The sequence below is a fragment of the Symphodus melops genome (genome assembly GCF_947650265.1).
Source record: "Symphodus melops genome assembly, chromosome: 10".
Classification (NCBI taxonomy): Eukaryota; Metazoa; Chordata; class Actinopteri; order Labriformes; family Labridae; genus Symphodus; species Symphodus melops.
In genome coordinates, this window is record NC_136700.1 from 14,140,542 (window position 1) to 14,152,661 (window position 12,120).

Sequence of the window (12,120 nt, forward strand, 5' to 3'; positions counted from 1 at the left end):
AATTGGACACACCTGTGCGAGTGTGGACTCACCTCATCGAAGAGCTGCAGCATGATGGTAAGAACATCCGGGTGGGCCTTGTCTACTTCATCGAACAGGACCACGGCGTTGGGACACGCCTTCAACAGTTTGGTCAGCTGACCCCCTTCCTCATGTCCCACGTACCCAGGAGGAGAGCCGATAAATTTTGCCACCTTGAAGACAAAGAGAGAGCACGATGGATCCAACAGTTAAATCATTAGGTACACGACGAACCTACCATGCTACAGACTTAGCAGCAATAATAAAAACAGAATAAACATAATTAAGAAAAACAACTCAAGTGACACGATTAGATTTGATTTAAACTGCTGTTTCTTAACTCTGTGTGAACTCTGAACTGATTAAATGTATGAATCACAAAACGCCACCGAGAGGACACAAACATCATTTGAGTTTATGCAGCATTACGAGTAGACGAACAATAAGTCGTGGCAGCACAGCAACAGACGCTGTGAGACAAACCTCTGTGACAGACACTGTTGCCCCTCCGTGAGTTCACACGCCAGTATTTGGAGAAAGATCAAAAGCTTCTTACCTCGTGTTTTTCCTGGAACTCGGACATGTCCATACGAATAAAACCCTGAAATCACATTCTGTGTTTAACCATATATCCACCAGGAGAGACGCAACCGAACACTGCATCACTGTGTATTGCTGTATTGGACATGCTATTGATAGTTACCATGGAAACCAGCACAAATTGAATTCTCTTTCATTTCTTTGAGCCTGAAGATTAAATGTTGGTGTTTCATATGTCTATGAGAGGACCTGTTTTCCTCCTATTGACAGACTGTGTGTGTGCGTGTGTGTGTGTGTGCGTGTGTGTGTGTGTGCGTTGGGTTTCCACATTAACAAACCTTTTTGACGTCTTTGTGCATGTAGCGAGCCACCTGTTTGGCCAACTCCGTCTTTCCTGTGAAAAGAGTCGAGGCCGTCCACGTTAAACGGAGAAGTTGTTTCATTTCTTTGTTTAGAAAAAAAACAAAACAAAAAAACAAAAAAAACACCAGTGTGCAGAGATTTCAGGAACTCAAAGACGATCTCCCCTCTCTCCAGCTTTCAATCATCTCCTCCTCTCCACAAGCACACATCGTCTTTGTCAGTAAAATATTCTGCATAGAAATGCTCATATATGATATTGATGTCTTGTGTTTGGTATGCATATGGGTGTGTTGAATAGACTGTGTGTGTGTGTGTGTGTGTGTCTTGTTGCTGTGTTTAATATTGATGTCTTATGGCCACTGTTTGTCGCTGAAGGCAACAGAGAATATGAACACCGTCTCTCCTCCATCTATCTCTCTGGCCTGTCATTTCACATTCTCCCTTCTTTTTTAGCCCTCCATCCGACCTGTAATATCCTGCCAGAGTTTTCCTCCACTCTCTTCCTAACTCACACGTTCCTGCTTCTCTTCACCTTTATTTGAGCTTTTTCTCAAAAACTACAGAAGTCCCCACAAGTGTCTTTAAAAAATAAAATACAAGAACATAGCTTAAAGCGGAGCGCTTCCTTCAAAACACAGCACAACCAGATCGAGTTTAGACAGCTGCAATTCATCCTCGGAGGCTTTTGCTCTAAATAATTGTCGCTCTCAGTGATCTGCGTTTAGTAGAAGAAGCAGCCATTTTTAAGTTTCATAAAACCCCTCCTTGTCAAGTCAAAATGTTGCGTTATAATATAGAAGAAGAACACTGGCGATTTAAGGCACGAGAAAACGAGACTTCACTGGCGTTGTCACAGACACGCCCCATTTTTCAGTGAGCCTCTGTTGTTCTTATTCTTTTAAGTGTCAGTGATCAGGAGTGTGTCTGTACGACAGCTCACTTCATAACCAGTGCTCAGGAGTAAGTAAATAAAACAGCTTCCTTTTTTTTTAGCCCTGTGGATCTGCTCCACATTATCTATTTGCTTTCCTCATTCTTCTACAGCAGCTCACAGACGCCTTCTCTTTCCACATAAATAAACTGCTGCATATTTCCAGTCAACATTTATGTCAGCTCGTCTTCTCTGCACATTCAGTAAATGTGAATATCGGGGTTGACTTATCCGTTTCCGTTATTATGCTGATGAGAGGTTTATCGTTGTACTAGTGACATGTTAGATCTTATTACAACACTGAAGTTGGCGTCACGTGCTCTATGCTTATTGTCTAAACGCAGATTTCTCGAGAAGGGTTTGAAAAAAAAAAAAAAACAGTATCAGTTTTGCCGACTCAACACTTTACATTGTCTCCAGATTTGTCTGTTTCTTCCTCTCAGGTTGGAAACCGTTCAAATCAAATGATATTATCGCCAAAGGAAGTTAATTGGCTAATAAGAGAACCAATCAGAAGCTTTGAGAGTTGTTTTTTTTTGTTTTTCTTCAAATATTTATTTTGGGCTTTTTGAGTCTTTAATGGAGAGATAGGACAGTGGACAGTCTGCACATGAGTCGTGCACCCTAACAACTCGGCCAACAGCACCCGATCATTATATATATATATGTGGAAATCCTTGTTCAAGAACTTGAAACTTTGCTGACTCAGGTTGGTAACAGGACTAACATCAGTTAATCATTTAGCCAAAAAAAAAAACATCTACCCCGACAAACTGGACTAAGCAACCTTTTTTCCCCCTAATTTTGTCTGGATTTAAATCAAGTTTATGTAACTCTTTTATTTTGAAATAATTAAATGATTTTAAAGGAAGTCTAAACTCTGATTCATCCCCTTTGGTTAAATACTAAATGGAGTTTCACCAACTTGTGTTTACTTGTGACAGTGTGACGCGTGCTTTTGTGCTCGCGTGTGTCGGGACTCTTTTGAAGTCGGTCGACTGGCAGCACGAAAGTTCACTCCACACTCATTCACCAAACTTCGGAAACTTCACTTCCTCAAGTGCTCTGTTTATTTTGGCAGCTGCTTCTGAGTCACTGTGGAGATCTGTGTTTTTACTATCGGTTGATGAGAGGAAGTGTGCGGAGTGAAAGATGGAAGAGTGATTTACCGATTCCCGATGAGCCGAGGAAGAGGAACACAAGAGGATGCTCTTCATCGTACCAACCATTCTCCTTCCTCCTAATGGCTAGAGGGGGGGGGGGGAAGAAAAGGAGGAAATATTGTGGTCATTTGCATTTGTTGACTTTGCTTTCGCTGTAATTATTCCAAGTCTGGGCTGAACCGAGGTGACCTGAGGGCGACGGGTATCCCAGAAACTATGATAAAAGAGCAAGAGAGCAGAGATGAGAAAGGGGTCAGAGACATTTGGAGCGAAAAAAAAAAGGAAAAGCAGAGAGAAAACAGAGCATGAGAGCAAGATGAGAGACCTCCAGAAAGCTACCCACGACGCCTCTCTTCCCCCCCTCAGTCAGTGGGGCCATTAGCCGGCGGTAATTGTGTTAGCCTCCCTGGCGCGGCCATGGCGAAATCAGTTTAGCATGGATCGCAGCCTCGCACACACACAGACAAACACACTTGCTTAAAGAAGAGTGCCTACCCAGGCCTGCCATCACCCCAGCAACCACACTCACACATACACAAAGACAAGATGATGAGGTGGGCCGAAGGGGAGGAAAGAGTGTATTTGGCAGAAGCGGACAAACTCATCCATACCTGAAACTGCTGAGAGGCCAGAGCCAAAACCAGAGATGTCAGATCAATATGGAGGTATAGGAAGTGGATGTGTTTATCCTGATTGTGATACTCGGGGAAGTTAGTGTTTAAACGTTGATGAAGCTGACACAGAAATGACCACGGTTTCCTGTGTTAGCCACCTTCAGGACTTCTGAAGGGATGCGGGCAGACGAGATGCTGCAGAGCTATTACACCTAAACCACCGTGATGAGGTGAGCTCAGTCCAACATCCTGCAAGCCGCCGCCTCCTTTCTGATTGTAAACACGAAATGCATCCACAGAGTGACTATTTCTACAGCTAGCATCAGTCATGTGAAGAATAAATGCGAGGAGATGACACAAGTACAGCCAGATGGGAAGCATAATTATTAATATCGTACGAGTTTGCAATTTGTAGTTACAATTTCAGGCCTCGACTCCTGCATGCATCTCCAATAAGAGCTGCAAGTAAGTCACGTCTTTACGACCGATGTGATATGAACGCATTTAATGAACACAGTGACAAAACTGCCCGAATTGCATCAATAATACAAAGTCATTAATGTACGTGTGCCATAAATGTATACACTTGGATGTATCAGATAGAGGCGTGGCTGCATGAGACGAGCATTCCTCCCCCATTGGTGAAATCAGCTTCCCCTGGACAGCCAGCCTGACAGCAGCAACGAAAATGTGACGAGACAAAGACGAGCACACCTTCAGCTGTTTGAAAACATCATTTCAGCGATTTAGACGATTAATACAAGTTGTGGTATCTGTTGTGTGTGGTTGACATGTTTCCTCCTTGTTAAATGTGAATTCTTTTGTCCCAATAGGTTTTTTTAAATTTTTATTTTAGGATTCCATTGTTCATCATTTTGAACAATATGCCAGAACACAAACCTTGTAGAAACTTGCCGCTTGATTCATCGACTTCTGGACAGACTTACTCTGCTATAGTTCCATCGTCCCTAAAAGTCACAAGTTCCAAGTATACATGTTATCGACTACAACCAGATAAAAAAAAAAAAAAAAGAAAAGTCCAAACTAATAGTAGAGCATTAAAATGTGTCCAGCGGTGGTTGGACACAGTGGTTTGTGTGTTGTTGTGAGGCTGAAATACTTTACAGACATGAGGCGCGAGTGTTAAACTAGCTTCTAATAGCTGATAATCATAGAGAAGAGACTTTTGGCAGGATGAGAGCGGGAGATGCAGAATGAAGGAGGTGGAGAGATGGAGAGATGAGGGGAGCAGTGGCAGGAGGAGCTCAGATAAGGAGAGGAGAGGGAGAGAGAGAGAGAGAGAGAGAGAGAGAGAGAGAGAGAGGAAGAGTTAGGAAGTGAGATAAAGAGAGGAAAGAGAGTGCAGTGATGGAGATAAGGAGACAGAGGAGGTAGAGAAACAAACCGGTGTGTCAGAGATGGACAGGGAGATGAATAGTGACAAGAGGGGCTCCAAAGCTCCGTCTGCTTTATCAACGGCTGTGTGAATGACGGCATAACCTTCTGTGTGTGTGTGTGTGTGTGTGTGTGTGCGTGTGTGTGTGTGTTTGGGTTTTAGCTGATTGAGAGCGACTTTGACAGAAGGGCACATTGACATTTCTCAGAGGACCCTGACAACAACAAGGAAAGGAAAGAGACGCACAAGAAATGAAAGCTGTCTCTCTCTCTGTCTTACACACACACACTCTCTCTCTCTCACACACACACACGTGCGCACGCACACACACACAAACAGGGAGTGTGTACTGGGCAGGTCTGGTTGGCTCTAACATGATTACAGAGGGATGATTCTCTTCAATAACTCTTAGCCCTGAGAGCTAAACCTGGATCAATCTAACCTCCTTCCTGTGTGTGTGTGTGTGTGTGTGTGTGTGTGTGTGTGTGTGTGTGTGTGTGTGTGTGTGTGTGTGTGTGTGTGTGTGTGTCTCTTGCTGCAGGCCAGCTGTTCTTCACGAGAAGTTTCAGGTGAAAACAGTCATTTTGGAGACATGACAACGCACACATGAAATGGATTTTTTTGTTTTTTCTAAACTTCTGATCGGTAACACGTTCATCTTCTTTTCTGCACTGATTGTCATGTTCATGGTTTTTATCAAACAGAGTGTAAGGGATAATTTTTGCAAACCTTAAAATGTAAAAGTGGGATTCCCCCACGGCGGGTTATGTCGTCTTAAAAAGACTCAAGTGGTAAAATAACAATAATAAGAAAAAGCCTTCTTCTCCGAGCCAGCAGGAAGCTGTCCTAACTTGGCAGCACTAAACTGATGCGACACAACACGCACACACCAGTTACTGACATTTAGTGCATGCCACATCATTTTTCTGAAGGGATGTTTGTGAACAGGGCCAACATCATCTGACACAGATGTTACATTACATCACCAAAAGCTTCTGAAATAACCTAAAGTGAATGGAGAAGGTGAAGGATGTCTGCCTATAATCAAAGTGGGAATGAAGCAATCCGGTCTTGTCATTTCCACAACAACAAAAAAAATAATTTCTGTTAGTAATACAGAAACACACTAAATCAGGGACAGCTGTTTTCTTTGAGTCATTCCAGTAAAAAAAAAAACTCATTTCATATCATGTAGGACAACATGTGGTTGTATGTGCAGCTCCTTCTGTGACATGATCTGTCCCTCCCTCCTCTCTCTTTATCTCTACATCCCTTTCTCATTTGTTGTCTCCTTATCTGCAGTTTCCTCTCTCTCTCTCTCTCTCTCTCTCTCTCTCTCTCTCTCTCTCTGACTTCCTGCTCCCTTCACCTTTGATTAAAAAAAAAAAAAAGCAAATAAACCAAACAAATTGTGTCCAAAAGTGTCCAATGTGTGCTTTCCTAAATAATTTGTGTCTGTCTTTGTCTTATCCTCTTTCACAACAACTCACGTGTTCACAGCGTGTGTGTGTGTGTGTGTGTGATATAGTCACTGTAATACTTCTAAGAGATCAATAGGCTTTTCCTTTATCACTTTGCTTGATGTCTTCGATGGCTTTCACGACTATTTGCCACGATAACGACAATCATTCATCACCCCCTCCTAAAACAACAAATCCCATGTTCCCCTTGTTCTTCTTTCGCTCAGTCAAACCAGAATCTACCCTTTCAAAAGTACACGTTTGTATGTTGGCTTGCAGTCCTACATTTGCCAATAGTGTCGTCGTGTGTTTTTGTCTTCTTCGCAGAGTTTAGAAGTTGTTGTTCTCCTGTTAGCTGTAAACGCTCTCGCATGAACATTACACATTATAATATCTGCTTTGGGAGTGAGTTGATTATTTTCACAAATCTGTCTGAGATCATAAAAATAACACGCAGCCCCTTCCTTCACTGCAGAATCTCAACGCACACACAGCTACGGATCAATACATGGCCTCCATGGATGCCTGGTGTAATATCAGCTTTTTACTGTTTGCTGTGTTATTGTGCTCTAACTCATCCGCCCTCCTCTTCCTCATGCATTACGCTCGCTCTCTTCGTCTTTCTGTCAGTGCGCCGAGCTCTCTTCTTCTCAGCTACTTCTCTGCCATCGTCTCTCATCAGCGTCCACGTCTCTTTTTTTGTCCCCCACCGCCCCCGTTTGTTTTACACCTGTCTCATCTGTTTCCCCTCTTCCTGTCTCCGTCACTTAGCTTTTCACTTGTCCGTCCCTGCACTCTTTGACTTTTCAAATGGAGGCAGGTGGATGGCCCAGCATGGCGGGACAACCGTGGAAAGATGGCAAAAAAAACAAACAAACAAGAGGCCACATAGAGAAGAATAGAAAGGGGGGAAAAAAAGGAGAGAGAGAGAGAGAGAGAGAGAGAGAGAGAGAGATGGAGCAAGGGACTGAGGTGAAGGATGAGAAGAGAGATGGAAGGGGGGAGGCAAAAGGAGGAAGAGAAAACAGGGGGAGGAGGGGTTGCAGTGGGGGGGGGGGGGGGGGGTCTGTAGTATGTCTCCTCTCGCTGTAATCCAGTTAACTGGCGGCTCCAAGCCTGGCCTAGTCTCACTCAAACTCAAACACACACACACACACACACACACACACACACACAAAGCACCTGTGTATGCCTGACAGACAGCTCATTCATCACAATTAACCAATTACAGCCTCTGCCGGTCTGTCTGAACCCGCCTACTGTGGGAGGGAAGAGAGAGAGAGAGAGTGAGGGAATAGAAGAGGAGCAGAATTAAAAGAAACGTGCTAAAAAGAAAGAAAGAAAAAAGGAGGACGGGGACTGGGCTGCTTGTATTTATGTTTTTTTTTTTGCTCATAGAAAGTTTCGGTGTGTCAGTCTGTTCAGCTGCTTACAGAAACACTTCATGTGTCTTGTGTGCGTTTGTTTACCTGAGGCCACAGTATTGATGGCCCCCTCCTGTCCGATGATATGCTCCTTCAGCCTCCTCTCCAAGGGGAACCTTCTCCTCTCCTCTGCCTCCCGCCGAGCCTGTGCCTCCTGGAACTGCAGCCAACATGCAGAAAACAGACGAGACAGCCAACGAATGAGGACCAGGAGTTTTTAGGTCTTTGTCTTTCTCTCGGATTTTCCCCCTTTAAAACACGTTCTCCCTTCATCGAAATGTAATGAAGGTTGAACGGTGTCAGATTGTAAAGCCTGATTCGATTCATGGACATTTTAATTAAATTTACTTGAATCTTTAACACAAGATAATTCTGCAATAAAACATTCGTCATGAATCAGTTCAACTGGTTCCATCGTTCTTTCCATTTCTCTCTCTTCACCTGAACCTCTTTGACTTCCTTATTCTTGTGTATCATTTTCTCTTCTCCCCCCTCCTAAGTTTTTCTCTCCTTGTTTCTTGTACAGAGCTCCGAAGCATCATTCATCCTCTCCTCTTTGTCCCCTCTTACTCCTGGTTTCCACCCTGCAGTGGAAACAGGCGGTTTACTCTCTCTCCCTCCATCTTGTTTCGCTCTGTCCTGCTGTCAAGCTGCTAGAAAACTACGGAAACTTAAAAAAAAAAAAAAAAACCCTCAGTGACAACCCCAGATTCTAAAATCTTAACATCACACGTGTATTTCCAGGATGTAATATTTGTGATAAAAAAACAGGCACATAATTAAACTAACTCCTCGGCACATATTAACCCTGGTTAACCCCCGAGCAGCTTTCTCCTTTCTCGTCCTCAATAGCACCTGTCAGTCAATCACCGGCCTCACACAGCCCTCCTGACGAGTGTGCGTCTGTGTGCATGACGGCAGCTAAATGACGCAGATGTCTGCCGACTCAATTCTGCAGAGTCACTCAGTCTAGGCAACAGGAAACGCCTGCAGTGTCCGAACAAACAGAAGGCATAAAAAAAACCCCGAACGTTTTCACCGTTGCTTTTTTTTGCACCAACAAAATTCACTTTCGTGTGTGTGTGTGTGTGTGATTGTGATGAGCGTCATGTACCTTTCCTTCCCACTCCTGCAGCACTGCGCCCACGTCTCCCTCCTTGGCGTAGGCCCGCGCTGTGTGCCCCAAACCGTTGGTTTGCAGGGGGTTTGCACCTGTAAACACAATCTGTTTAGAGGTTTTGTTGCATGAGGTACGGCAAGAAAAAAAAAAAATGAACAAGACCTCAGCGGGAGGGGTCGAGACGTCGATGGAGAGGGAGAAGCGAGGGGAGAGAGGTCACCAGGGTCACCGTGGTCATCGCATTAAAGCAAAGAGGGCAAAGCAATGACCCTACAGGGGGTCTCATATCTGCAACGTGTGCCAATATCACACTCTCTGACCCCTGACACCTGCAAACAAAGACCCCGCATTATGATACAATCTATACACACTGCAGGTTGTTGCAGGTTGGGGTTTTTATTGAGGCGCACTTTCACACAGCAGGTAGGGTCAGACGGAGGAAAGGTTTAGTCAGACAGAGGGGCCGGGGCAGGATGTCCCAGCATGGTTGAAGTGTGCCAGGACTGGGTCGTAGTGGGCTTGTCAATAAAGGTGGTTAGCAGTGCCCTGACCTGTGCCAGAGTCAGCCCACCACACGTGCCTCCACATAAGCCAGTGCAGCTTTTGAACCGCACCAGTGTCAGACTAAATAGAAATGTAAACTTGAATTGGTTTTTTTTTTTGGTGTGCAAAATAGGTTACAAATGTGCAAAAAAACAACAACAAAGAGTCGTGTTGTGCACACAGTAGCTTCAGTATAAAATCAGCTCTGCATCGATCCGGTAAACTTTTTTTTTTTTTTTTTTAACTTTATAACCTCGAACCATTTTTCAAAATCATCTCCGATATTCATCCTAATTTGATCAAATGTAGTTTCTGGTCGTGGAATTTGTTGTTGGTTTATTAGGACTGGTGTTTCCATTGCTTTTACTGCTGGTGTCCTGTGGTAAAGTGTCTCATGCCTCCAAAACAGAGACATGAGACACAAAAACACATGGGACTAAAAACCCCCCCCCCCCAACCTTCTGTGGTGAAAATAAACACAGGATTCCAGACGGGCAGCTAAACTTAGGAGGAGGACATACTGGCTGCTGCAAAATTGAAGAAGAAGCACCTCCACATAGCATGTTACTATAATGTCTGATGATATAGTGACGTCATTTTGTGATTCAATTTAGAACATCAGCTGCTCAAAGAGATTTTTTCACTGAATCTAGCAGGGCAGACTTCAGCCTCCACGTGCTCCTTGGTCATCGGTGGAATGGTGCATGAAGAGGTTAAAAACATATTGAATGTTTTTCTTCTGAGGGAGCTCCCCTCACAAACACTGTATCAGGCTGTTTAATCAACACATGCTGCTGCTTTGACCACAGAGACTAATAATCACTGTGATAACGTTTATCGATAAACTCCTAAATTTTGTAACCTGCTCACACAGCTATCGATCCTGACAACAATACACCACTAACCCCCCCCCCCCCCACACACACACACACACACACACAAGACAAAAACATGAGGGAGGAAAGCAATAAAGCACACACACACACACACAGGAGCACGCAGACAGTGGACATAATAAATAGCATCATTTAGGGCTTTAATATCAGGCCAACCCTCTGGGCCATCGCACTTTATAACAGGATCAAAACACACACACACACACACACACACACACACACACACACACACACACACACACACACACACACACACACACACACACACACACACACACACACACACACACACACACACACACACACACACACACACACACACACACACACACACACACACACACACACACACACACACACACACACACACACACACACACACACACACACACACACACACACACACACACACACACGATCCCTTCATTAGGAGTGCTTTAGTTATGCCTATTAGGAGTCCCCTCCTCTTTCCTATTTCCTCCTCCCTCTCTTTCACTGCAGCTGGTGGGAGAGAGCCCCTGCTGATCTTTGTGTGTGTGTGTGTGTGTGTGTGTGTGTGTGTGTGTGTGTGTGTGTGTCCTTGTTTTTTGTACTGTGTGTCAGGGAGCATGTGTGTCTTCTTCTGGCCTGCTACCACCTACTGGGCGCTCTATTACCGAGTGCCCCTGGCTGCGGGCCTGATGTGGAGCCTGGGGAGGAGCTGGAGAGGATGTTCAGGTAATGTGAGGGTACTGTGGGCCGAGGAGAGGCCCGAGGGTGGGCCTGGAGACTGTGATGGATGGACATGTGAGTGGAGGGCCGGCTGAGGCCAAAAGAGCAAACCCACGACTAGCAGAGTAACACTGACGGATACAAACACAAGGGAAATAACAAGGCACAGAAAACACACAACTCGGGACAGATGCACATACATGAAGGGAAGACGAAACACACACTACACACACTACACACACTACACACACTACACACACTACACACACACACACACACACACACACGTACACTAATCCAAATGAATGTCCTGAAGCTGTGCCACATTATATGACTTTTTGCGAGGATGTTAAAGAAGATGAAGATGTGTCTACGAAGAAGAAATGGCACAAAAGATTTGTCAAGAACATAATCAAGCGCTCCCATCGAAGCCTTTGATTTTGCGTCGAGTGACACGCTGCTCATGGACAGATGTATGGCCGCGGCTGAGAGAATGCGATGTCATGATTGTGATTGGGCGTGACAGCGGCGCCGATCCAGCAACGGCCCAGTTGGATAAATAAAAACCTGCTGCGTCTTTAATAGGATTGTCTTATAACGAATGTCTCTGCTTTGTGAAATTTCTTACCTTTTTAATTCAAAAATGCGTCTGCAGAACATTTGATCGAGTTAGACGAAGTGATTTGTTTAAGCGTACAGAGCACTCACAGACGCAGGGGTGAGACGGGCAGAGCTCTGGACGCACCATCCATCATAAACATAAACAAGACATTAATACAAGACTGTGTGTGTGTGTGTGTGTGTGTGTGTGAGAGAGACTTTGTGTAATGACATTGGTTTGGGCGAAATGATCCCCCCCCCCCAAAAAAAGAAAACATTTATAGACTAAAAACAGATCAGTCTAAAAACCTCAGATGACCACGGTATGATTCAAAGAG

At 44.5% G+C, this 12,120-nt stretch overlaps 1 protein-coding gene across 2 annotated transcripts in view; it reads right to left on the reverse strand.

The window, feature by feature from the left end:
- The window catches only part of clpb (ClpB family mitochondrial disaggregase), a 29,212-nt gene that overhangs the window by 4,089 nt on the left and 13,003 nt on the right, over positions 1-12,120 (reverse strand). For both annotated transcript variants that reach the window (XM_079353910.1, XM_079353909.1), the window contains 6 exons: positions 9,027-9,124; positions 7,958-8,072; positions 3,025-3,102; positions 900-955; positions 578-622; positions 33-194 (listed from right to left, as the gene is read on the reverse strand). In XM_079353910.1, the coding sequence (XP_079210036.1) occupies positions 33-194; positions 578-622; positions 900-955; positions 3,025-3,102; positions 7,958-8,072; positions 9,027-9,124 (554 nt within the window). The remainder of the gene's footprint in view (positions 1-32; positions 195-577; positions 623-899; positions 956-3,024; positions 3,103-7,957; positions 8,073-9,026; positions 9,125-12,120) is intronic.